This window comes from Tenrec ecaudatus, chromosome 9 (genome assembly GCF_050624435.1).
Source record: "Tenrec ecaudatus isolate mTenEca1 chromosome 9, mTenEca1.hap1, whole genome shotgun sequence".
NCBI classification, from domain to species: Eukaryota; Metazoa; Chordata; class Mammalia; order Afrosoricida; family Tenrecidae; genus Tenrec; species Tenrec ecaudatus.
Window position 1 is genome coordinate 15925072 of NC_134538.1, and position 24640 is coordinate 15949711.

Sequence of the window (24640 nt, forward strand, 5' to 3'; positions counted from 1 at the left end):
TACACATCAACCGTGGTCTTCACCTCGGGGCCTCAGCCAACCCTGCTCTCAGCCTTACCATCCTCTAGGGACCTTCCAGAAAGCCAGCACTCTTGGGAGACCTTTCTTGAGACTCACAAGGCAAGGGCATGGCCGGGAGATCTAGACTAGGAAGTAACACACTTTGCTCCACTTCCCCCACCCTAAGGCATAGTAGTTACTAGTTGGGCTACAATCCCCTTGGTCAGCATTTCAAAACCACCAGTAGCTCCTCCTCGGAGGAAAGACTGGGCTCTCTACTCCGGTAAACCATTAGTCTCGAAAACCCACAGGGGTCACTCTGAGTCAGCATTGACTCAGCAATGCAGGAAGGGTGGGGTTTGGCTTATAGAGCTGATTGTTCACCACCTGAACGCTGGGAGGGTAGGGAACAGCAGAGCCCCCCTCCCCTCTCCATCTCTCATCAACACACAAGGGAAGGTTTTTGAGTATATTCAGTACACAGCCTCTCGACTTGCCACCCGCCCACACAGACACGCCTCCCTGTGCCACCTGCAGCCTACACACTTTGTGAATGTGTGGTAGTAATTCAACCAAGCTCTCCTAGATACTATGCTGTGCTTCCAGTTGTCCAAGTGGCTGCCCACAGCAGGAACGAAAATGCCTGTGGGGACATCAAAGAACTAATAACCATATCAGTGGGTGATCACCTTCCTGATACAATCACTGAAGACAAATGTGTGCATAAACAAAGGTGGTGAAGAAAGCTGATGGTGCCCGGCTATAAAAAGATATAACATCTGGGGTCTTAAAGGCTTGAAGATAAACCACCGGCCATCTAGTTCAGAGGCATCAAAGTCCACATGGAAGAAGCACACCAGCCTGTCTGACCATGATGTGTAGAAGGGACCAGTTATCAGACATCAAAGAACTAAAAATCTTATCAGTGGGTGCCCACCTTCCTGATATGACCATTGAGGACAAACGTGTGCATACGCAAACGTGGTGAAGAAAGCTGATGGTGCCCAGCTATCAAAAAAATATCGTGGCTAGGGAGGGGGTGGGGAAAAGAGGACTTGATGCAAAGGGCTTAAGTGGAGAGCAAATGCTTTGAAAATGATTAGGGCAAAGAATGTACAGATGTGCTTTATACAATTGATGTATGTATGGATTATGATAAGAGTTGTATGAGTCCCTAATAAACTGAAAAAAAATATATAGTAGCATCTGGGGCTTAAAGGCTTGAAGATAAACAAGCGGCCATCGAGCTCAGAAGCAACAAAGCCCACATAGAAGAAGTACACCAGCCTGTGTGACCATGAGCTGTCAAAGGGATCAGGTATCAAGCATCAAAGAACAAAAAATCATATCCTTGTAAATGAGGGTGAGTGCAGAGTGGAGACTCAAAGCCCATCGGTAGGCAACTGGACATCTCCTTACTGAAGGGTTGTGGGGAGATGAGCCAGTCGGGGTGCAGTGTAGCAACAATGAAACATATAACTTTCCTCTAATTCTTGAATGCTTCCTCTCCCCCCCTCCCCCACTATCATGATCCCAGTTCTACCTTGAAAATCTGGCTGGACCAGAGGATGTACATTGGTACAGATAGCAGCTGGAAACACAGGGAATCCAGGACAAATGACTCCTTCGGGACCAGTGGTGAGAGGGGCGATGCCTGGAGGGCAGAGGGAATGTGTGGTAGAAAGGGGGAACAGATTACAAGAATCTACGGATAACCTCCTCCCTGGGGAATGGACAGCAGAGAAGAGGGCAGGGCGAGGCAGCAGACAGTGTAACATATGACAAAATAATAATAATTTATGAATGATGAAGGGTTCTTGAGGGAAGGGGGAGGGAGGGGAGAATGAGCAGCCGATATTAAGGGCTCAAGTAGAAGGCAAATGTTTTGAGAATGATGGCAACAAATGTACACATGTGCTTGACACAATGGATGGATGCCGGGATTGTGATAAGAATTGTAGGAGCCCCCAATAAAGTGATTTTTTTTTAAATGAAAATGCCTGTGGGTTGCAGGGTCACTGAACTGTCCATGTAGAAATCGTTTACTTGGTACACGCTCTGCTGTTCAACAAATACAATGACATTAAAAGGCCCTGTGTTGGTTGTTGTTAGGTGGCATCGAGTCAGCTCTGACCCATAGCAACCCTCTCCACAACGGAAGCAAACACTGCACGGCCGTGCACCAGCCTCACAATCGTGCTTCCTGAGCCCCTTGCTGGAAGGCTGTCCTCTTTCACGGCACCCCTCCCTCCATTTAACAAACACGCTGTCTGTCCTCCAGGCACTGGTCTCTCCTGACAGCATGGTCAAAGGATGTAAGATGAAATCTCGCCATCCTTGCCTCTAAGGAGCACTCTGGCCTTACTTCCTCCAAGACAGATCGGTCTGCCCTTTCGGCAGTCACGGTACTTTCACTACCCTTCACCAGCACCGCTATTCAAAGGCCTCTATTCTTCCACGGTCTTCCTTATTCAACGTCCAACGTTCGTGTGCACACAAGGCAAGGGGGAGTGCTGCCACTTGAGTCAGGTGCACCTTAGTCTTCAAAGAAACAGCTTTGCCCTTCAATACTCTAAGGAGGTCTTAGGAAGAGATTTACCCAATGCAACATGTCTTTTGAGCTCTTGATGGCTGCTCCCATGAGCACCAGCTGTGGGTCCAAGTAAGACAAAATCCTTAACTTCAACCTTTGCTCCATTTATCGCGATATTACCTATCGGTCCAGTTGTGAGGATTTGGGTCTTCCTTACATTGAGCTGTAACTGAAGACTACTATCCTTGATCTTCAGCTGCAAGTGCTTCGAGTCCTCCTCACTTTCAGCAGGCAAGGTTGTGTCATTTGCGAACAGTAACCCTTCTTTCAGTCCTGATGCCACACGCTTCTTCATGTAATCCAGCTTCTCTGAGGATGTGCTCGGCATACAGACTAGACAAGTACGGTGTGAGGCCACAGCCCTCGTGCACACCTGGCCTGATTTTTACAACACGCAGTACTCCCTTATTCTGACTGACTGCACACCTGACACGTACTCTGTGTACAGGTTCCTTACATGCACAATGAAGTGCTCTGGGATTCCCATTCTTCTCAAGGGAATCCACAGTTGATTATGGTCCACACCATCCAATGCCTTTGCAGAGTCAATGAAACACAAGAAGGCATCTTTGGGGATGCTCTACTTTCAGTCAAGATCCACCTGACATCAGGCATGATACGCCTTGTCCCACGTCCTCTTCTGAACCCGGCCGGAACTTCTGGAAGTTCCCTGTCGATGTACTGCTGCAGTGGATGATCGTAAGTAAAACTTTGCATGTGTGCAATATCAATGATATCGTTCCAGAGCTTGAGCATTAAAAATCCCTGTGCGTGCTCACGTCAGTTAAGGAAAACTAGAGGCATTGCACGCACGCACATTGCACGCAGCCTTGTCCAGAGACCAGCTGCAGCAGACACCCTTGGAAGACACCCTCAGGAACATCGTCCGAAGGAGCAAGTGGAGATGAGTTGGATGTTGGCTGTGTTGCTGGCCCTGTCTTTGGGGAGGACATCTGCTAGGTCTGGGCTTCCAATCCTCTCTGGGCACTTCTCAACATTGACAGAAAAGGATGATTCACAAGTCAGAGAAGTTAAACTTGGCCCTTCCAATTTCCTTTTGTCTAACCAGATGGAGGATTCGGAGCTGACAGATAGGTGGGGACCAGGGATGGGGAGCCTCACCCCAGGCCACCAGTTCAAGAGGCTTGGAGGTCCACCGGCGGCCCAGAGTGGCCCCTGCCTTGTTCCCTGCATGGTGCTGAGGCCTGCCTGGCAAGAGGTTCTGATCACAGGGTGGGAGAAATGCAGTGAATAGGTTTTGCTCCCCCATACTGTGAAATCATTTCCCCAGCAGTTTAAAGAGCTCCTGTGCGGAAGACCCCAGGAAAGAATTCCCTGCACCCTAGACCTACCAGCTGGTGGTGCAACAACAAATCCAGGTCCATGGGTGTGTGTGCCAGAACGTGGTGGTGGGAGAGGCAGGGTGGCACAGATACATTCTGCCAGGGTCACGACGGAGGCAACCATCGGGACGGGACGGGAGGCTTGACCAGCGGACATGGTTCCAACAGAACCTCACACTCCTGCCCTGGGAACTGGAGGCAGGCCCCAGGATTGGCCAAGTCCCAGGGTCCCAGGCCCTCGGGAGGGAGGGTCCCTGCAGTGGGCGGGGGGGGGGGGGAGGGGGCAGCAGGAGGGGGCCCCTCCCAGGCTGAAGGACAGAGGCGGGGCCCGTCTGCAGTCCTTTTTCTTTCCTTTACTTGTTGCTCTGGGGGAATTCCCCATGGCCGCGCGAGCAGGCACTGAGGGGAGCTAGTTTCCTAGGTTAGCCTTGTGGGAAACCAGGTGGAAGGTGAAGCGTAGCTGCCCAGGGTGGGAAGGGGGGACATCCTTGGCCCGCCCCGCCTGACCCTGGAAGGAAGACCCCCTGCGCTGCCCCCTAAAAAGGAAGAGCCCACTTGGCAAGCCAGGAGGAAGGTAGACTATTTATCCCATCAGAAAGGCAGACCTCCTGGGTTCCCGGCCCAACCTTGGGGACAAGGACCGCTCTAGGGCTCCTTGGGCGCGCTGGGGGTGCAGAACAGCCACGCTTGCTTAACTGGCAATGGGAGGCGGCAGCGGTTTCCAGATGTGGAATGCTAACTGGCTTTCATGGCCTGAACTGAACAGGAAAAAATGTCCCAAAGCCCAAAGAATATAATCTTCTCGGAACAAAGTAAACCGCTTTTATGGCACAGACATGCCCTGCAATGGCGACTCACTGCAGACTGTAAAGCCCCAACAAACAATGAATTTAAGAATTCCCTAAGAGCAGCTATTTATACTGTCCCTCGAAAAACAAAAACAGGGGCACATTTTAAAACTGCTCTTCAAGGGAAAACGCTTGAATCATTCAAGGCCTTTGTACTGAAATTCAACTTCTTCGGGCTGCATGTAGCTCTATGCCTAGGGGCAGGGATTCAAGGTCTGCTTCTTATGGAAACAGCAATGTCAAATAAGGAAGCCCTTGCGGGAGTTACTGCTCTGCACTTGATCATGGGTTCAGTATGACTGGCAGCATACCCTCTCCACATGCATCTCCGTAAACACATGCTTTCATTGTGACAGAGTTGGATTTTATCTCATATTAGCAGAAATGTTAATGAATAGATTTATATTTTTACTGGCCTTGATCTTAAGAATGGACTTGGGGAGGAGGGGATGGGGGAGTGGGGGGTCGGGGAAGGCCCCCCTCCGGGGCTGGGGAAACTTTTACCTGGCTGTAATTACACCAGCTTAAGTTACTGGAGAGGTTGACTGCAATCCTTGATTTTTCGGTAATGCTCTGGTACTCATTGAATTATATACAGCAAGATGCCTTCCATTTCTCTGCTATCCTGTGTGGGGCTGCCTACCATCTTCTCATTAGACTTTCAGGAACAAGAGATTCCTGACCAAAACACAAGAGCAGAATCGTCCATTCCCCCAATGGAATCGCAGGAACACTGGTAATAAGTTCAGGTACAACTCTAAAAGAACCAAGCTTTCTGGGCACCTCACCCCCGACGCCCACCCCAAGATCATTGCCTAAAGTTATCCATGCCTATGTACAATTCAGGACATTTAGAACTTCCGCACAGTGGAGTTTGCTTAAGTATAAGGATTTCTTTCCCATACGTATTCAATTAAGGTGGCCAAGGGGCTACTCACTGGGCTGTTAACAGCCAGGTCAGCAGTTTGAACCCACCAGCTGCTCCATGGAAGAGAGATGAGGCTGCCTGCTCCTGTAAAGATGTCCAGTCTCAGAGACCCACAGGGGCAGCTCTACCCTCTCCTGTGACCGACCTGACTCAATAGCAGTGCGTTTGTTTGTTTGTTTGTTTGTTTGTTTGTTTGTTTGTTTGTTTGTTTGTTTTGTCCCAGAGCACTAACTGAGAGCTGATGAAATGCTTTGGGGAGCAGTGCATGGGAATAATGTAGGGACAGAAACCAGGCAAATGCCTGGGATGCAAGGCCAGCCAGCACACAGAGCACAGCCATCACGTCAGGGGCACAGCCTCTACTGACAGGAGTAGAAACCAGAAGGAGAAGTCAATAAATACTGGGATATTTTTGTTGTTTTCTGAAGAGAAGCTTATTGCCAAAATATTCTTAGCAAAGAAGTCAAAGGGGGTGGGGGGAGTTGGAAGGCAGAATGGAGAATACATTAGAATTTTCTGAGCAGACTATCAGGGTACGGCCAGGATGTTTCAAAAGGGCTGCAGGTGGCTGCGATGAAGTCTTATGATCCAGTCGTGGACAAGGAGCCTGTTGCTCTGTCATCACATATTTAGTTTCAGACAGCTCAAGCCGCATCATTGCCTTGGCTGCAAGGAAATGGTTTGTGTCAAATCTAAGATGGTAAGACAGGCAGGTGATGTTCTGTGCCCCTCCCACACAAAGGTCTATGCAATCCTAATTGCTTTTAATATGAAGGGCTTCGAGTCTGAGCCAATTAAAGCCGCTAACTTGTAGGCAAATAATACAAGGGCAAACTTATTCCGCCCCCCACTCCCCACTCGTTGAAAAGGATACGAAGGGAGACTAAAGCATACTACTTCTTGCTTTCAGAGGTGGGCGTCACCCATGAAGACAAGTGGAGAGCCCGGGTGGTAGGTAGCTCCATAGTTTGAAACCATGCCAGCTCTGCTGGGCTTTCTGCTCCCTGCACAGTTACAGTCTCGGAAACCCAGTGACTCGATGGGAGAGAATTTGGTGTTTATATCTATGGTGTGACACAAACGACTAATTCACTAAGCTGTGAGTCAAACGGTGGCAGGCTTGGAGGTGAAAGTTCATCTAGAGGCATGTCGCAGAAAGGCCTGGCAATCTCCTGACAGAAACCAGTCACTGAAACTCCTACGACTGCAGGTCTGTAACTGGATTGCTTGGGGCAGACAAGGTGAGGGAAATTCTCAGAGTGGTGCTTTCTGACTGAAGGAGCGCCCCCATGTTGCCCCACACCAGGCGCACTCCCTGCCTCATCAAATGGAGGCGGACTCGCAGCGACCCCTGGGGTTTCCCAGGCTGTAACCGAGCAGAAGGCCTGTGTGTCCCCTGAGCGGCTGGTGGTTTCCAATTGCCCAGCGTGCTTAATGCAGCCCAGTGCGTGCCCACTCACCCCCAGGCTCTATCCCTGCAGCACCCTATGTGCCCCACCTTCACGTTGAAGGAGGCGGGCGCGCAGGAAAGCAGAAAATCCATGAACTTAATAATCTATCTATCCATCCATCCATCCATCCATCCATCCATCCATCCATCCATCCATCCATCTATCTATCTATCTACTGTGTGGGTAACACTGGAACAGGGCGGGCGCCCAAGCTGGCAGGAAAGCATCGTGGTAGGAAGCATTCCAGGTTGTAACCCCGCACTCTGAACCACACAGAATGCCAGGGGAGATGGGGAGTAACCCTCGTGGCAGGAATGCTTTTACCATCGCGGTCTAATTACATCCCTCCAAACTACCCAAAACTTAGTGCTGCCAAAGGACTTGACGAGCTGTCACCCCCAAATCACTTTCTGTGTGCTCATCTGCTACATGGTAAATACTAAAGACTTGAAAGGGGAAGGGCTTTCCGTCTGGGAATCCCAGTTCTGTGAGAAGAACTGAACCAACACTGGTCCTCTGGCCCATAACCTGCTTCTGAAGAAGGCGGTACCAGGATGTAGTTTAAACGCTTAGACTCATGCGCTTGGAGAACGTCTAGAACACACTGTGTCAAGAAAACGACATTTTCAGTGGGCATTGTTCTGTCTGCATCAGGGTAGGAAGTATATGAAGGGGTCCAGGGGCCACTGGGGTGGCACTGATTCCCACTAGAGCTGCTTCGTGGGGTTTCTAAGGCCTGATTCCCACTCGCGGCCCCACTGGGGACCAGGCTAGAACTGCTTCGTGGGTTTCTAAAGTCTGATTATTCCCACTCCTGGCTCCACTGGGGGACAGGCTAGAACTGCTTTGTGGGTTTCTAAGGTCTGATTATTCCCACTCTTGGCTCCACTGGGGGACAGGCTCGAACTGCTTCGTGGGTTTCTAAGGTCTGATTATTCCCACTCGTGGCTCCACTGGGGGACAGGCTAGAGCTGCTTCGTGGGGTTTCTAAGGTCTGATTCCCACTCCTGGCTTCACTGGGGGACAGGCTCGAACTGTTTCGTGGGTTTCTAAGGTCTGATTTTCACAGGTAGCAGATGCCCACATCCTTTGTCTGCATAGGAAGAAGTCCGGACAAGCCACTCCACGTTAGTACCAGTTCAGTTTCTAACTTTAGACATACCAAAGACATTCAATACCCTGCCTTCTACAGAAAAAATAAACTCCATACATCAGGAGAACAATATATTTGAAAAACAGCAACATGTTCTTATATGAAAATGTGGTTGATGATACCAGAGCCTAAATTCTAAACACCAGCTTGCAGAATGTTATAGATAATCGTGAAGCCCAAAATCCATTTGCAGGGTCTGTCCATAGTCCAGGAATGAAAAGAGCCTTCCTATCACACAGAGAGCATCAGGAAGTGGATTGTTGTAGCTGTAGATACCATTTCCCCGAAAATAAGACAGTGTCTTATATTAATTTTTGCTCCCAAAGATGCTCTAGGTCTTATTTTCAGGGGATATCTTATTTATCCATGAAGAAGAATATGGTACATTTATTGTTTATTGTTTTATTAAAAGAGACCTCGCACTTCCTGTATGTTCTGGATGCGCTGCGGCCAACAGTGAGCTGCATGGCGGCGCCCGTGACTATAATCCAGAGTCCAATGTTACAGTAGCTTAGGGGGGACTTATTTTGGGGGAGGTCTTATTTTCGGGGGAAGCCATAGATTTCAGTGAGAGGCAAACTGTAAGCAGGTCTTATTTTCAGGGATGTCTTATTTCTGGGAAACCAGGTAGGTTGGAATGTCACCCTTTGTCATTAGATCTCCCTGCTGACACATTGTGAATGTTTTCTGGCTTTTAAATGTTTTCCAATGTCTTTGTGATTGAGGTTTTTCTCTGCTTTTGTTTAGTTCTTTGGGTCCTTGTTGCTTTTATGTTTTCGTCTTTGCTTTGTATGTTTTCCTGTCTAGGGGAGTCAGGCGGGTGGATCTATGAAGACAGCAATGGGGGCATGAAGGAGAGCTCAGGGGTGGGGGGGTGGGGAGTGAACAGCAATGAGCACACGAAGGAAGAAAATGGGCCCAAGGTGATTGTAGCCATGATTGCACAACCTTTCTTAAGATGATTACACTGTGGAGGTGTACGAAAAGTTTATTTATATTTCAGTAAAACGATTTTAATATGTGTTTTAAATTAGTCACAAAAGGGCAAGTGTTGTATGATTTCACTTATATGAAGTATGTAGAATAAGCAAGTGCATGGAGATACCTACTTACTAATTTTGAGTTGCCACTAACACAAGGAACTTTTGTGGCCTAATGGCTAACACATTCAACTGCCCTCTCCAAAAGACAACAAAACAAACATCGAAGCCCACCAGTCACTCTGCAGGAGAAAGGCATGGTTGCATGCTTGCAGTAAAGACGGTAGCTTTGGAAACCCTTCAGAGCAGGAGCAGTTCCCTTCCGTCCTGTAGGCTCTGTAATGAGGTGGAAATGACCCCCCGGCAATGGCTATGGTGCCACTCACACACTGAGCACCAGCAGCAAGTGGCTGCTAGCATGGGCCACATTGCGGTTAGTTGCACGATAGTGGGTCATGCCTCGTGGCGATCGCAGATGAGAGGAGGCCAGTACTCCTGGGGGTTTTCAAAGCTGTGACCTTTTCAGAAGCAGATCACCACACCTGTCCTTGAAGTACCTCTCGGTGGATTCGAGCCACCAACTTCTAGGCTAGTTGTGGAGCACCTAACCATTCGTAGAACTCATAGACTCCTACCACATGGCGCAGCATTACATAAAAGGCCACCGGAGATCTGGCGCTAAGAAGTGTGCTTTGGATGGAAAACATGACAAGTGTAGACGATTTTGAACATCAATTCTTAGAATCTTCCGAGTGGAAAGACAGTCTGACGGGCTGTGTGACAAGGCTGGCAAGGTCTACACGAGCCTCCTGCAGGGAGGCATTCAACTGCACCACAGCACCAGGATGCCCACGTCTGCCCGCTGAGCCACATTCTGAAGACAGGTGGCGCACCGCCGTATTAGAGGTTAAGTTCTCAGCATTTGGTTTGTAAAGGAGACCGTTTATAGTGGGACGCTTCACTCCAGAGGAAACAAGACTGATGAAGATCTAAGACACTTGGAAACAATTAGTCCAGTGGATTAGTGGACCACGAGAACATCAATATCCACAACCGACCCTTAGACCAGAGGAACTACATAGTGCCTAGATGTCACCACCAACTGCTCTGAAAGGGCTCACGTTAGAAGGTCCTGGATATAGTAGGCGACAGATGTGAAACAACATTCAAAATCATGAGAGAGACGGAGCTTGTTGGTCACTAGAGACTGGGGAAACTCTTAAGACAGTGGCCCTTTGCCCCTCTAAAGGCTGGGATTGAACTCACTCCTATGGCTTGATTTCTAGCCAAGCAATCGGCAGGTTTATAAGAGAAACAATAACACTATTGAGATGCACACACCTTAGAATAATTTACCCAGAGACGAACTTCAGAGGGTGAAGAAAGACGCACAGGGAGGAGGTGAAGTCGGTGATGTTACACTGAGGGGATTGTGACGAATGAGAGCAAACACAAGGTGTGTGAATCTTTGCATGTAAAATTGATGATCTGTTCTGCAAACCATCAATTCACAATAAAAAGTTTTAAAAGAGGTAGACTGGCAGGATGGGTATTGTAATATGGGCGGCAATGTGCTACCAGATCTTATAAGGTATAAAAATGCCAGGGGGTCGCTGTAATCATTATTTCCTGAGTTCCTGCCCACAGGTCACAAGAACTGAAAGCAAGGTTTTCCTTATGCCCAGAGGAGGAAGGGGTCTAATCAGAACAAAGTCAAGCTCAATACCAACATCAGAGAAAAGTGGCTATGGGATAATAAGAGAAAACAAAGTCATTTGTTGTCAACTCAATTTCAAGTCATGTAGATCCCATGTGCTATAGAGTAGAATTGGTGGTGCAGTGGTTACACGATGGGCTGCTGACCAAAAGATCAGCAGTTCTAGACCACCAGCTGCCCCAGGAGAGAAAGATGAGGCTTTCTACTCCCTTAAAGATTGACTGTCTTGGAAACCCAAAGGGGTGGCTCTCTTTTCTCCTGTCGGGTCACCACAAGTCGAATGGACTCAGTGGCAGTGAGTTTGGGTGTATGTGTTGTTTGTTTGTAAAATGTTTACAAACAACGTTTACAAGGACCACAGCATCAGGTCGCTCCTCCTACAGAGCCGCTGTGGGTCGGACCACCGATCTTGTAGTTAGCACTTAGCCATTGTGCCAACAGCACTCTTTCTTGGCTTAACAGCTCCATTACCATCTAGACAATCCCAGTGCAGAGCAATTCTCCAGGGCAACGCAGAACTGCCCGGTGAGTTTCACAAGGCTATAATCTTTGAGGAAGCAGACTACCCCGCCCTTCTCCTGCGGAGCAGCTAGTGGGTCTGAACCATCAACCTTTGGGTTAACAGCTGAGCATTTAACCATTTTTTAACTCATTTTATTAGGGGCTCATACAACTCTTATCACAAGCCATGCATCTATCAATTGTGTGAAGCACATTTACACATGCATTGCCCTCATCATTCTCAAAACATTTGCTCTCCACTTAAGCCCCTGGCATCAGCTCCTCATTTATCCCCTCCATCCCCGCTCCCCCCTCCCTCATGAACCCTTGATAATTTATAAATTATTATTTTGTCATCTCTTGTACTGTCCGACGTCTCCCTTCACCCACTTTTCTGTTGTCCGTTCCCCAGGGAGGAGGTCACATGCAGTTCCTTGTCATCGGTTCCCCCTTTCCAACTCACCCACCCTCTCCCCTCTCAGTATCGCCACTCCCACCACTGGTCCTGAAGGGATCATCTGCCCTGGATTCCCTACATTTCCAGTTCCTATCTCTGGTCCATCCTCTGGTCCAGCCAGATTTGTAAGGTAGAATTGGGATCATGATAGTGGGGGAGGAGGAAGCATTTAGGAACTAGAGGAAAGTTTTATGTTTCATCGTTGCTACATTGCACCCTAACTGGCGCATCTCCTCCCCGAGACCCTTCTTTAAGGGGATGTCCAGTGGCCTACAAATGGGCTTTGGGTCTCCACCCCAAAATACCCCCTCATTCACTATGATAAGATTTTTTGATCTGATGATGCCTGATACCTGATCCCTTCGACACCTTGTGATTACACCCGCTGGTGTGCTTCTGTTAGGTAGCTTAGCCTAGGGAATTGGGAAGTCCATTCACGCATGCCCAGGAGAGCCAGCATAAGACAAAAGCTGGATTTTCCCACTGGTGAGTTTGGATGGGCGTTACACCTGGAGCAGCCCACCTGGGCTGGGTGATTGCAATTCAGCCAATGGGATCGACCTGGGGTCGTTCACCACACCTCCCCCAGGAACCCTTGAAAAGGCAGGGACCGGAAGGGAGAGGGGCTCTTGGTCTTGGCTTGCTTGGGTGGTCTGGTCATCTTCGTGGGTGGGGAGAGATCCTTGAGTGACCCGGAGCAGTCTCTGCCAGGCCGCATGGTCAAAGGAATCCTATGGGTGCCGCGTAAAACCTGATGCTTCTTTGAACTTTCATTAAATTCACTTGGATCACGAGCCCGGCTTCGGCATGAAATCTTTCTTGCACGGAGCCAAGGACCGAGGCTGAGATTTAGGCCGGAGAGAGAAACCTAACACTTCTTCCATGTGGGTTTTGTTGCTTCTGAGCTAGATGGCCGCTCGTTTACCATCAAGCCTTTAAGACCCCAGATGCTATATCTTTTGATAGCCGTGCACCATCAGCTTTCATCACCACATTTACCTATTCACCCGCTTTGTCTTCAGTTGTGTCAGGAAGGTGAGCATCATAGAATGCCAATTTAATAGAAGAGAGTATTCTTGCATTGAGGGAGTACTTAAGTGGAGGCCCATTGTCCATCTGCTACCTTAATACTAAACCTATAAATATATGCACATAGATTTATTTCTCCATCCTCATATGTAAATATATTTACATATATATGCCTTTATTTAGACCTCTATAAATGTCCTTTGCCTCCTACCTTTTTCCTCTATTTCCTTTGACTTTCCTCCTGTCCCACTATCATGCTGTCTCCACCAGGGTTTCAGCAATTCCTCTTAGTTACATTACCCTTGATCATGCCCTACCAGGTCTCCCACACCCTCCTCACCACCGATTTGGATCACTTGTTGTTCCCTTGTCCCTGGGTTTGTTAACACCACTACCTTTCCCCACACCTCCCCCTCTCCCATGCCCCCCCCCGAAACTGTCAGTCCCGTTGTTTGCTCCTCCAGATTGTTTATCCAGCCTATCTTATGTAGACAGATCTGAGAAGATAATAACATGCACAAAAACAAGACAGAGGACAACCAAGCAACAATATACAAGAAAACAACAACAAACCAATGACAAAAAAAAAAACAAAACACAACACAACAAAAAAGAAAAGCTTGTAGTTAGTTCAAGGACTGTTTGTTGGCCTTTAGGAGTCCAGTCTGTTGGAGCACCACGCCCTGACCCCAAAGTCCGCCTTCAGCATTCCCTGGGGACCTCACCGCTCCATTCCCTTGCTGTTCTGTTGCACTCCCTTAGTGTTTTGCCTTGGTGTGGTAGGACAGCATTTAACCATTGTGTCAGTAAGTTTCCTTTCAAGAGTGAAGCTACCCAATAGAAATACACTGGCTTCAAAAATTCCCCCAGATCAAACTCCAACGAACAAGGGGCCATAAGTGGGTGGGGGGTGGAGGGGGTGGGGGGGGCGAACTGAACATACAAAACTAGCTTCAAATTCTACAAAGACCCACAAAGAGCACATCATTGTAAAGCATCCAATATGAACAATAACAATATTAAATATTCTATTTAAGGGAGGAATTTAAACCAATAAATTGTACATCAGTAAAAAGTGAATTGGTGAAAGATGTGTAATGTACTTATTCACAATAAAGAGAGGTGGGTAGCTGCAAAAGGTGCTAATGTGCAACCAACCACCGCGGGGCTTAACCCAGGCTGAGGGTGATGCTTTCAGGAGCGACCCCAGTTCACTGGCCTAAAATTCCAGGGTCTTAGAAGCTGCGAGCAGAAATCCAGACTAAAAATGGTATCTCTATGACGTGGGGCAACAAGGGGAACAAAAGACAAATCAGGAACAGAAGGATAAAGACATGTTTAGCTAATTGTTTGCATGTACAATTGCACTCTACCATGAGACCAGAACCCAGTTATCTTTTTTTAAAAAAATCATTTTATTGGGGGTTCTTATAACTCTTATCCAAATCCATATATACATCCATTGTGTCAAGCACATTTGTACATTTGTTGCCATCATCATTCTCAAAACATTTGCTTTCTACTTGAGCCCTTGGTATCAGTTCCTCATTTTTCCCCTCTGTCCCCACCCCCTCCCTTATGAACCCTTGATAATTTATAAATTATAATTATTTTGTCATGTCCTACACTGTCTGACCTCTCCCTTCACCCACTTTTCTGTTGTCCGTCCCCCATGGAAGGGGTTATATGTAGGTCTTTTAATCAGTTCCCCCTTTCTACCCCACCTCCCATCCAACATCCCAGTACCACCACTCTCACCACTGGTCCTGAAGAGTTCATCTGTCCTGGATTCCCCAGATCACCAGTTCCTGTCTGTACCAGGAGGATCATGATAGTGGGGGGAGGAAGCATTAAAGAACTAGAAGAAATGTGATTGTTGCTACACTGCACCCTGACTGGCTCATCTCCTCTGGCGACCCTTCTGTAAGGGGATGTCCAGTTGCCTACAGATGGGCTTTGGGTCTCCACTATGCCCTCCTCCCCCTCATTCGCAATGGTATGATTTTTTGTTCTTTGATGTCTGATACCTTGTCCCTTCTACAACTCATGGTCACAGAGGCTGGTTTGCTTCTTCCATGTTGCTTTGATGCTTCTGAGCTAGATGGCCACTTGTTTACCTGCAAGCCTTTAAGATCCCAGAAGCTATATCTTTTGATAGCTGGGCACTATCAGCTTTCTTCACTACATTTGCTTATGCACACATTTGTCTGGTAGGGAAGGTGAGCATCATGGAATACCAGTTTAATAGAACAAAGAAAGTATTCTTGCATTGAGGAAGTACTTGAGTGGAGGCACAATGTCCATCGGCTACCTTAATACTAAACCTGTAAATATATGTACATAGATCCACTTCCCCACCATCATATATAAATATATTTACATATATACATGCCTGTATTTAGACCTCTGTAACTGCTCTTTGCCTCCTACTTCTTTCTTCTATTTCTTTTACTTTCCTCTTGTCCCACTACCATGCTCAGCTTTCATTTGGGTTTCAGTAATTCCTCCCAGTTACATTGTCCTTGACCAAGCCCTACCAGTCTTCTTACACCCTCTTCACCACAGAATTTGAATCACTTGTTGTTCCCTTGTCCTTGGGTTTGTTAAAACCACTTCCTTTCCCCCACCTCCCCTTCTCGCATGCCCCACCCCCACCAGAATGGTTGATCCTGTTGTTTTCACCTCTAGATTGTTTATCCCACCTGTCTTATCTAGATAGACTTTCAGAGATAATAATATGCACAAAAACAAGACAGAGAAAAACAAAGCAACAAAAGTAAACAAAACAACAACGCCTCCCCCCCAAAAAAAGAAATGTTAGTAAATAGTCCAACAGTTACTGAACATTTTGATCAAAGATTCTGTAGAAAACTCCTGACCATAAGGTGGAAAACATATAAGAGAATTGCAAATTCTCATGGAATCTGGTTTTCTGAAACCATGGACACTGGGTAAGCACCCCCAAACTGTACTGAGATAAATCTTCAAAATGTAAATCAAAAGTGTTCTGTGACATTTTCTTAAAACCAAACAATAGTTTAGTGTAACTGGTCTGGTAGTTCCATAACATTTTGTCAACTTGAAGCTGTACAAGTGTAGGGGTGGAGTCTAGCCTGTCAATCAGGTCAGAACCTGATGGTGACTCCTTGTGGGCGTGACCTTCTCATAAAGAGGGTCCTGGGAATCCCCCCTGGTCTTTGTGCCTTCACCTTCAAGCCAGCAAGCTATGCCGAGCTCTGCACAAGCCTGGTGTTGCGGCCCTGGCCATTGGATCCATGCAATCCTGTACCCATGGGCCTGTAACCTTCCTGCATTCTGCATCATGCTTGTGGCTGCATGAGTCTTAGGAGGGATTTATGGACGAATATCACACTTATGGAGTAGTAGCAGACCTCGGGACTTGATCGGGACTGGGCTGGGATGTTTTCTTCATATATAATTACTTCTTGATATAAAGCTCTCTTTTACACATATCCGCATGTTTCCGGATTTGTTTCTCTAGTCAACCCAGCCTACCACAACCAGCAAAGAATGTCTACCTTGCTCTTTTAAGATCTGTCCACCTGGGGTCAAATTGACAACAACTTGAAAGGTTAGATAGGAAGCTTAGGGGGCTGAAAAGAGGAATAAAAATAGTTACACAACACTAAGAATGTCAACAAATTACTGAACTGTTGGATGAGCGAATGCTTTCCTGTATATAATCTCAACAACAAAGAATGAGGCACTTTCTTTTAAAAGGAGATTTCAAGAGACATGGTATTTTTTTCTTTCTTAATGATCAATATAATTCTAAAAACAACAACCAAGTAGAGCTTCTTTTTTTTAATAAAAAAAAATTCTGGGCATTTTAATATACCCAGAATGAAGCACAGAATGGCCCTGACTGTGAAATATGGAAGGTGGGTTAAAGCCATGGAGAAAAGAGCGACAAGGTCCAATAGAAAGCTCATTAAAATGCCAGAAGGAAGACATCAAATGGAGAGTCACTATTGGGAGAAACGATGGCTATTTGTTCAGAATTAACGAAGGATAACTATCCTCAAAGGAGAGCTAGTCAATAAAATCCACAACGAAGCACTCTGGTAAAACTATCAAACGATTATTTTTTAAATGATCATAAAAGCAGCCAGAAAGCAAAGACAGCCCTTTAAAGGAAGTGATACTTACATTGAGAACTGCTTTCTCATTAGCAACTAGGGAAGCAAGGCAATTGAACAATGTCTTTAAGGGACTAAGAGAAAGTAAGGGGCCCCGGGCATAGTGGGAGCTAGCCACAAAGTCAGCAAGTGAACCCACCAGTCTCCGTGGGAGAGTGAGGACACTGCACGCACCTCAGCACACCCAGGAGATCATTGTAGGTTGTTGGACAGACACAGACTCCGGGTCAATGAATTTGGTTTGGGAATTTAGAGAAGGCAAAATGCAATCACTTGTCGGTCCGTTTATTGTACCGACGTGGCTTGCTTTTTGGCTGGGATGCTGAGAAGCTATGGCGCGCGTATTTCAAACACCAGCAGAGCCACCTATAGTGAACAGGTTTCCGCAGAGCTTCCAGTGAGACTGGGAGAAAGGAACAGGCAGACCACTTGTGAGAAAGCAATCACCTTATGGAGAGCAGTGAAACAATGGGGAGCTACCAGTGAGTCCAAGCAGAAAGAAATATTCTAGAACTGATCACAGTGATGATCCTGCAACTCTTTTATTGTGACTGAACTACGGGAGCAAACCATATGTCAATAGAAGTATGTTTTTAAAATAGCACTGGAACACTAATCCAGTGTCAGAAGATGAGCCCCTCATGCTTCTGGCTGAAAGGCACTCAAGACATTCCTGAGGACGAGCTGCCTCCTCACAGCAGAGTCAGCCTCAGTGATGACACTCAGCTCATGAGACATGACTCAAAATCAGGAGAAACAACTGAAACCGCCCACTATTAATCAGAAGATGGAACGCGTGAAGCAGGAAGGTACGAAATTGGAAGTCGTTAAAAATGAAATGGCACGGAGAGCAAGTGTTATGAGAAGGATGAGGGCAATGAATGTACAGATGTGCTTTACACAATTGATGTATGTATGGATTGTGATAAGAGTTGAATGAGCCCCTAATAAAATGACTAAAAAAATAAGAAACTATACGGCCTGAAAAAACTAAAAACAAATAAATAAAATGGCGCATGTAATGATTGATACCATAACCTATGCCTTAGTGAGCTCAAATGAACTTGTATTGGTCATAGGCTTACCATGCCAGGCATGACAAATTGAAAAGAAATCATCATATTCATCATTAAAATGAGCGTTTTTAAAATCGATCCTAAAATATAATGCTGTTTTTATTAGGCTAATATCACACTCCTACAGGGAAACCAGTTAGTATGACCATCATTTACAAATCTGTCTGTAACAGGCTAGTATCTACATTGCTTCCATGTAAACAAAGCAAACATCTAACAAGTGGAACAACTCAATGACCCCTAGCAACAACATAACAAAGAAAGCCAGCTCAAGCTTGCCCACCAACCACTAAAGTCAATACTGAGGAAATTATCCAACTCTATCAGTTTCTGTAGCCCAAACTGGATCAAATATCTCATCAATATGATTTGATAATCACTGGTGACAGAAATCAGAAAGTGTAAACAAAGAGGGAGGCTTCGTGGATAGAAAGTATGGCATTGGCGATCGGATCAACACTGGAGGTTGCTCAATAGAACTTCGCAAGACCAGCAATTTATCCATTGCACATATTCATTTCCTCCAACATAAACCATGACTACACAGCTCAATGCAGAGAGTTTGAATTTGAGTGGGGGGAGGTATGTAGATGCCTTGCTAGACAGAATACACTGGAATAAAATTGACTATTATTTGTGAGAAGATATGATGGAGAACTGCAGTATCATCAGCCAAAAAGAAGGCCAGGGGCCAACTATGGAAGAGACAACCGATTGCTCATCGGTAAATTCAGGTTACATACTCCACAAAGAAAACACTTCATTACTCCAGGTAAGCTCAGTGGAATCTAAGCATTCAAAATTACTTGAAAGAAGAGAGCAAGGGGGCACACTGGCCAACTCATCTACTGAGTCTTGACACCAAGACTTAACCAAGATTTAAAAAAAAAAAAAAACACTCTATCACAGCTCCTAAATATAGATGAAATTTTTTTTTAAGAAATGTACTTTAAATGGATGCCATAGTCAAACAACCCCCAAATGCTCACTTTTTCACAGTAGTAACTGTGTGCCATAGGTTATTTTGACTGACAGCAATTCTCGGTCCAACAGAACAAAGCACTACCGGTCCTGTGCCATGCTCATCATGGTTCCCATGACTGAGTCCACTGCTGCAGACAATGTGCCAATCCATCTCATTGGTGGTCTTCCTCTTTTTTACTGACCCTCTGCTTTATCACACCTGATATCCTTTTCTAACATACGTGAGGCTACCGCCCCCAAATTTTTTCCCAAAGCTATATATTTAAATTTTATTACAAAACAACTTTATCACCTTCAAAGTACTTTCCATTATACTGCAAGCATTTGTCAAATCTGCGATATTATTCTTAGAAACATTTGTTAGATGGATGACAGTACTTCACTTTTTTTTCTCGCCTCTTCTCAGTCAAATCACTGTCCTTTCATGTCCCTCTTCATTCATGGAAACAAAAAGAGGTTGCACAGAGCGAGGCCAGGTGAGTAAGGTACATGGGGTAAGAGAGGCATGATCGTTTTTGCCAAGAAAGGCATGCTATATTTTGTCAAAAACTGGTGCACTGAGATGGCTGGGTGAACAGGTGCATTGTCATGATGGAAAAACCAGTCCGCCATCTGCCTCAAATCAGGCCTTTTTTGTTACACTGGTAAGTAATTTTTTCAGAAACTCTAAATAGGAAGCTTGATTAACAGCCTGACCTGGAGGAACAAACTCGAAATGCACTATCCCCCTCCCATCAAAAAACCAAATGAGCACCGTGTGTACCTTTGATTTTAGTTGATGAGTTTTGGGGGGCAAGGTGATGATGGTGTCTTCCACTGGCTTCATTGATGCTGGCTTTTGAGGTTGTAATAATAGCACCATGCCTCGTCCCCAGTGATGACTTTGGGAAACAAGGTCTGAGCTGCATCCGAGCTGTTCTCTCAAAGCACGGCATGTTTCCACTGGATGCTCTTTCTGCTGGTCTGTCCGACACCCAGACACAAATTTCACAGCAACTCCTCTCATTTCCAAATCTTCCGTTAAAATCGCTGAACCAAGCTCCAAGATAGTCCAGATAACGTCCTCATCTCTTCAAAGGTCCGTCGTTGGTCTTCGAGCACACGTGCGTGAATTTTATCGACATTCATCTGTTCAGGAAATTGATGGATATCCAGGTTTGTCATCAATCGCATTTCACCCTTTTTGAAATGAGAAAACCACTCGTAACTTCAGTTTTTCCCATAGCACTGTCCTTGTAAGCTGTGTTCAACATCACAACAGTTTCTGCAGCATTTTTCCGGAACAGCAAGCAAAACGTTACAGCTGCATGCTGTTCTCTTAAATCGACCATCACAAAAAACAAAGTTCAAGCAAACTGATTTTACAAAAAAATTCACTGAGACTAGAGCTTCCCGGGTGACGCTACTGGGTGCACTGACTCAGAGCAAATTGCTCAATGATCATCTTAGTGGGGAATAAAACATACTATGAAAGTCCTGGCGGCCTTCTCGGCTGCACCCGGAGGGGAGGAGGTGGACTTCAGGCTCCCCGCAGATCGGAAGAATCTGCTCAAAGCCGCTTGCCTGGCCCGACAGGGGCCGGCGGCGTCGGCGCCGCCTGAGGCCAGCTTCCGGCGGGACGGAGCTGGGCCGGTAGGGCAGGCTAGGGCCGAGCTGAGAGCGCGACCCCGCGGCCACAGTGCCCAGGCGTCCGCGGGCGCGAGCACGTCGCGACCCAGTCGTGCGCCGGGGCGGAGTCAGGGGCGGGGCCTCGCCCGCACAAATCGAACCAAGGGGGCGGGGCCACCACAATTTCGCGCCAAGCTTCGCCCGGAAGCCAGGACCCGCGCTGAGCTCTGTGCTGTTCTTAGTTGTTCTCATGGCTCCTCCGCTGAACTGCATCGCCGCTGTGTCCCAAAATCCGGGCATCGGCAAGAACGGAAACCTATCCTGGCCCATGCTCAGGAATGAATTCCAGTATTTCCAGAGAATGACCACGACCACTTCCTCTTCAGTAGACGGTAAACAGAATTTGGTGATTATGGGCAGGAAGACCTGGTTCTCCATTCCTGAGAAGAATAGACCTTTGAAAGAGAGGATTAATTTAGTTCTCAGTAGAGAACTCAAGGAAACACCACCAGGAGCTCATTTTCTTGCCAAAAGTCTGGATGGTGCCTTAGAACTCATTGAGCAACCAGAATCAGGAAACAAAGTTGACATGGTTTGGATCATAGGAGGCAGTTCTGTTTACAAGGAAGCCATGGACCAACCAGGTCATGCTAGACTGTTCTTGACAAGGATCCAGCAGGAATTTGAAAGTGACACGTTTTTTTCCGGAAATTGATTTAGAGAAATACAAACTTCTCCCAGAATACCCAGGTGTTCTTCCTGATGTCCAGGAAGAAAAGGGCATTAAGTACAAATTTGAAGTATATGAAAAGAATGACTGACATGAAGGCATGTTCTTCAAGTTGCTCTCAAAAGAATGAAGTATTTTAACATCAGGAAAAGACATCGTTGGCTTGTTTCTCAGCAGCGATTTTTATTTCTCAATTTTGTTTTTCCTTCATTAGTCCTAAGTGGACTATATCACATACCGCTTAGGAAACATTTCTTGCTCTGTAACTATAAATGCCTGTCCCTCGTGGTCCAGTTTGGGTCTACACCTGCCCACACGCACATGCTGCCCCGACAGTCGTGTGTGAGAGCCCCTGACAGCGTGAGTTGAAAGGAGGGCCCGTGAAGAGAGGAGCTAGACCAATGAAACGGGGGTGCAACTCCATTTACACACAGCACAACTACAGTTTCTAATTCAAATGAAAATTTTCAAATTTAAAGGCTATACATTATTCTCAGTATGTCAGATTTCTGATAAAAATTCTAATTACAAACCATGCCAAAACAATGGTGCCTTAATATAACCAGAAGTACTACTGTCTGGAGTTTCTGGAACTGAACATTCAACTAATCAATAAATAGAAATTGATGTATATTCCAACTAAAAAAAAAAGAAAGAAAGTTCTGCCCAGCGGAGCTTATTCCGGTTTGTTGGGGGTACCCACTCATATATTGGAACATGCTGAACATATGTAAGATCCTCACCATCCTTCCTTCTAAGTTACTGTCTTTGAAGTCAGGATGCAGCTTACAAACTACAGTGGCTGCTGAGACACAAACATGCATGCAGCCCCTTAAAATTCTAGTCGGCAAGACATCTAAGGGCCCCTGAGGAAGGAGGAGGGATCTTGGATGTCGTCTGAGTGCCTTCTGCTCGTAGCTTCTGGAAGATCTGGAAAGCGCCAGCATCAATATGCAGCTGAGAGGAAAAGCCAGAGAAGACAGAGGTACTCTGAAAAGCTGTCGAGGCAATGGACAACCAGGTGTGGGAGGCACCAACCTCCACAAGGAACGCCGCAGCTCTGTATTGTTTAAGAGTAACACCCTGAATGTGCAGCTTAAGCTTTGTTACTACTTTAACAATGCATCGCTTATATTTCCCCTGGAGTATATGCAAAAGGATACATGCTTTTATAAGCCCATGCCTTAATAACTTTAGGTGGGGTATTTTAAGGGTAATTTTAGGAATCGGACATCGTATCTGCTTACCAGCAGTGTGTTTTCTTTCTTTGTGGTACACGGAATAATGCTGCAGCATAAGAGTTAAGTGACGTGTTGGAAGACCAGTTCATTTAGCATTTGAAAAATTATAAAATTCCATCACATTACTAGCTTAAAGATGAAAAAACACACAAATTGAATATGTACAAAAAGAGCATCTTGAACAGTTAAAACCTTGTCACTTGACCTGGTGCACTTTGGGCTTGATTTGGTTTTTACTATTTTCTGTGTTTTTCTCATATTGGGATCTATCTCTGTTATGTTTTGCCATTGTTGGTAATCTTCTTGACTCTCTGCTATGTGCTTTTCTATGATTTTTGGTATATGAACCCCAGGACAGGTGAATCTACACAGACAACTAGAATTAGGGTTGCTGGGGGGACGGCAGAGAGGGGGGTGTAAGGGGGGGCTAATATCAAGGAGTTCAGGAAGGGGAAAAATGTTTTGAAACCGATTGTGGAAGGAATTGTACAACACTGCTTCATAAGATTAAAGTATGGAATGGCATGCTGTCTGGATTAGCTCCTAAGAAAATGGTTTGGGGAAAAAATAATGCTTAACATTTGTAGAGTCTGTAAAAAGTTTGTGGGAAAATGATATTACCTTTTCATTCCGTGTTTCCATGAACTTTTGGAAGTTCCCACATATATGCACACTAACATGTCTTAGCAGAGTTGGAATAGAACCCTTTAAAAATCTACCTAGAAATGTGGGGCAGACACTTAACTGAATTATTATACGTAAAAAGTTCCTCTTGTAAAGTCCAGGGTAGGATAAGTAGGCCTACTTCACCACAGACAGAAAGAGAGAGAAAATAAATACAAACATAATGATTAGCAAGCAAGCAAAAGAACTATGGGTATTCAAAGAAGATGCTTATCTACCCCAGTGGTTCTCAACCTGTGGGTCACAACCCCTTTGCGGGTCAAACGACCCTTTCACAGGGGTGTCCCGATTCCTAACAGTAGCAAAATGACAGTGATGAAGTAGCAACGAAAATAATGTTATGGTTGGGGGGTCACCACACATGAGGAATTAGATTAAGGGGTGGCCACGTTAGGTAGGCTGAGAACCACTGCTCTACCCAAAAGAATCTACAACTGAACAGAATTCTAGAATTCCTTAGACACAGCACAGCTGCTAGAAATAAGAGCAACACACTATGTGTGCGTCTATATTTCAGCCACAAGCTGTTAAAATCACAATTAAAAACAACTTTTAAATAAACATAACAATAAAAATATATTACTTAATTTAAAATATATCTAATGAAAGTTATTGATTGAGAAGTATTAGAGAAAAACTAAATAAAAACTTGCTGTTTTATGATTAGAAGGACATAGGAAAATTGTCAATAGACTTGTACCTACATTTTGTATAATTGTAAGCAAACCCCCTACAGAATTATGTAGAGCTAAAGCAACTAAAATAGCCTGGTATTAGCTTGAGCAGACACTGGAACCTGGCTGATGGTCCAAAGACAAGCACCTTATTAATTACAGCCAAGACTCCCTCAAAGCCGTGGGATAAGATTAGACTTTATGTTACAGGATGCAGAGACAACTATTTGTTCATTTGGAGGGGAAAATTAAAATAAGCCTTTATTTCACATATAAAAATATTATTCCCATATGGATTGAATATTTTTATATAAGATATTACTTAAAGACTGTAGAAGATTCTCAGGAGGCTTCAACATTTTGTGGAAAATGGAATTATAAAACTGGAATTTTTCCCGAGAATTTTGAAGACTCCTTGTTCCCAGATTATCTTCAAGATAAGTTCTATTCCTAGTTTGTTAATAGTTTTTTTGGTGTGAATAT

At 45.7% G+C, this 24640-nt stretch overlaps 1 protein-coding gene and 1 pseudogene across 1 annotated transcript in view; one reads left to right on the forward strand and one right to left on the reverse strand.

The window, feature by feature from the left end:
- LOC142456700 (protein FAM169B-like) overlaps window positions 1-20905 on the reverse strand; it is a 70574-nt gene extending 49669 nt beyond the window's left edge. The window contains exon 1 of the mRNA XM_075557891.1: window positions 19984-20905. Coding sequence (XP_075414006.1) covers window positions 19984-20155 — 172 coding nt within the window. The 5' untranslated portion in view covers window positions 20156-20905. The remainder of the gene's footprint in view (window positions 1-19983) is intronic.
- On the forward strand, window positions 20886-23160 carry LOC142456702 (dihydrofolate reductase pseudogene; annotated as a pseudogene).
- Window positions 23161-24640: the final 1480 nt, after the last annotated feature.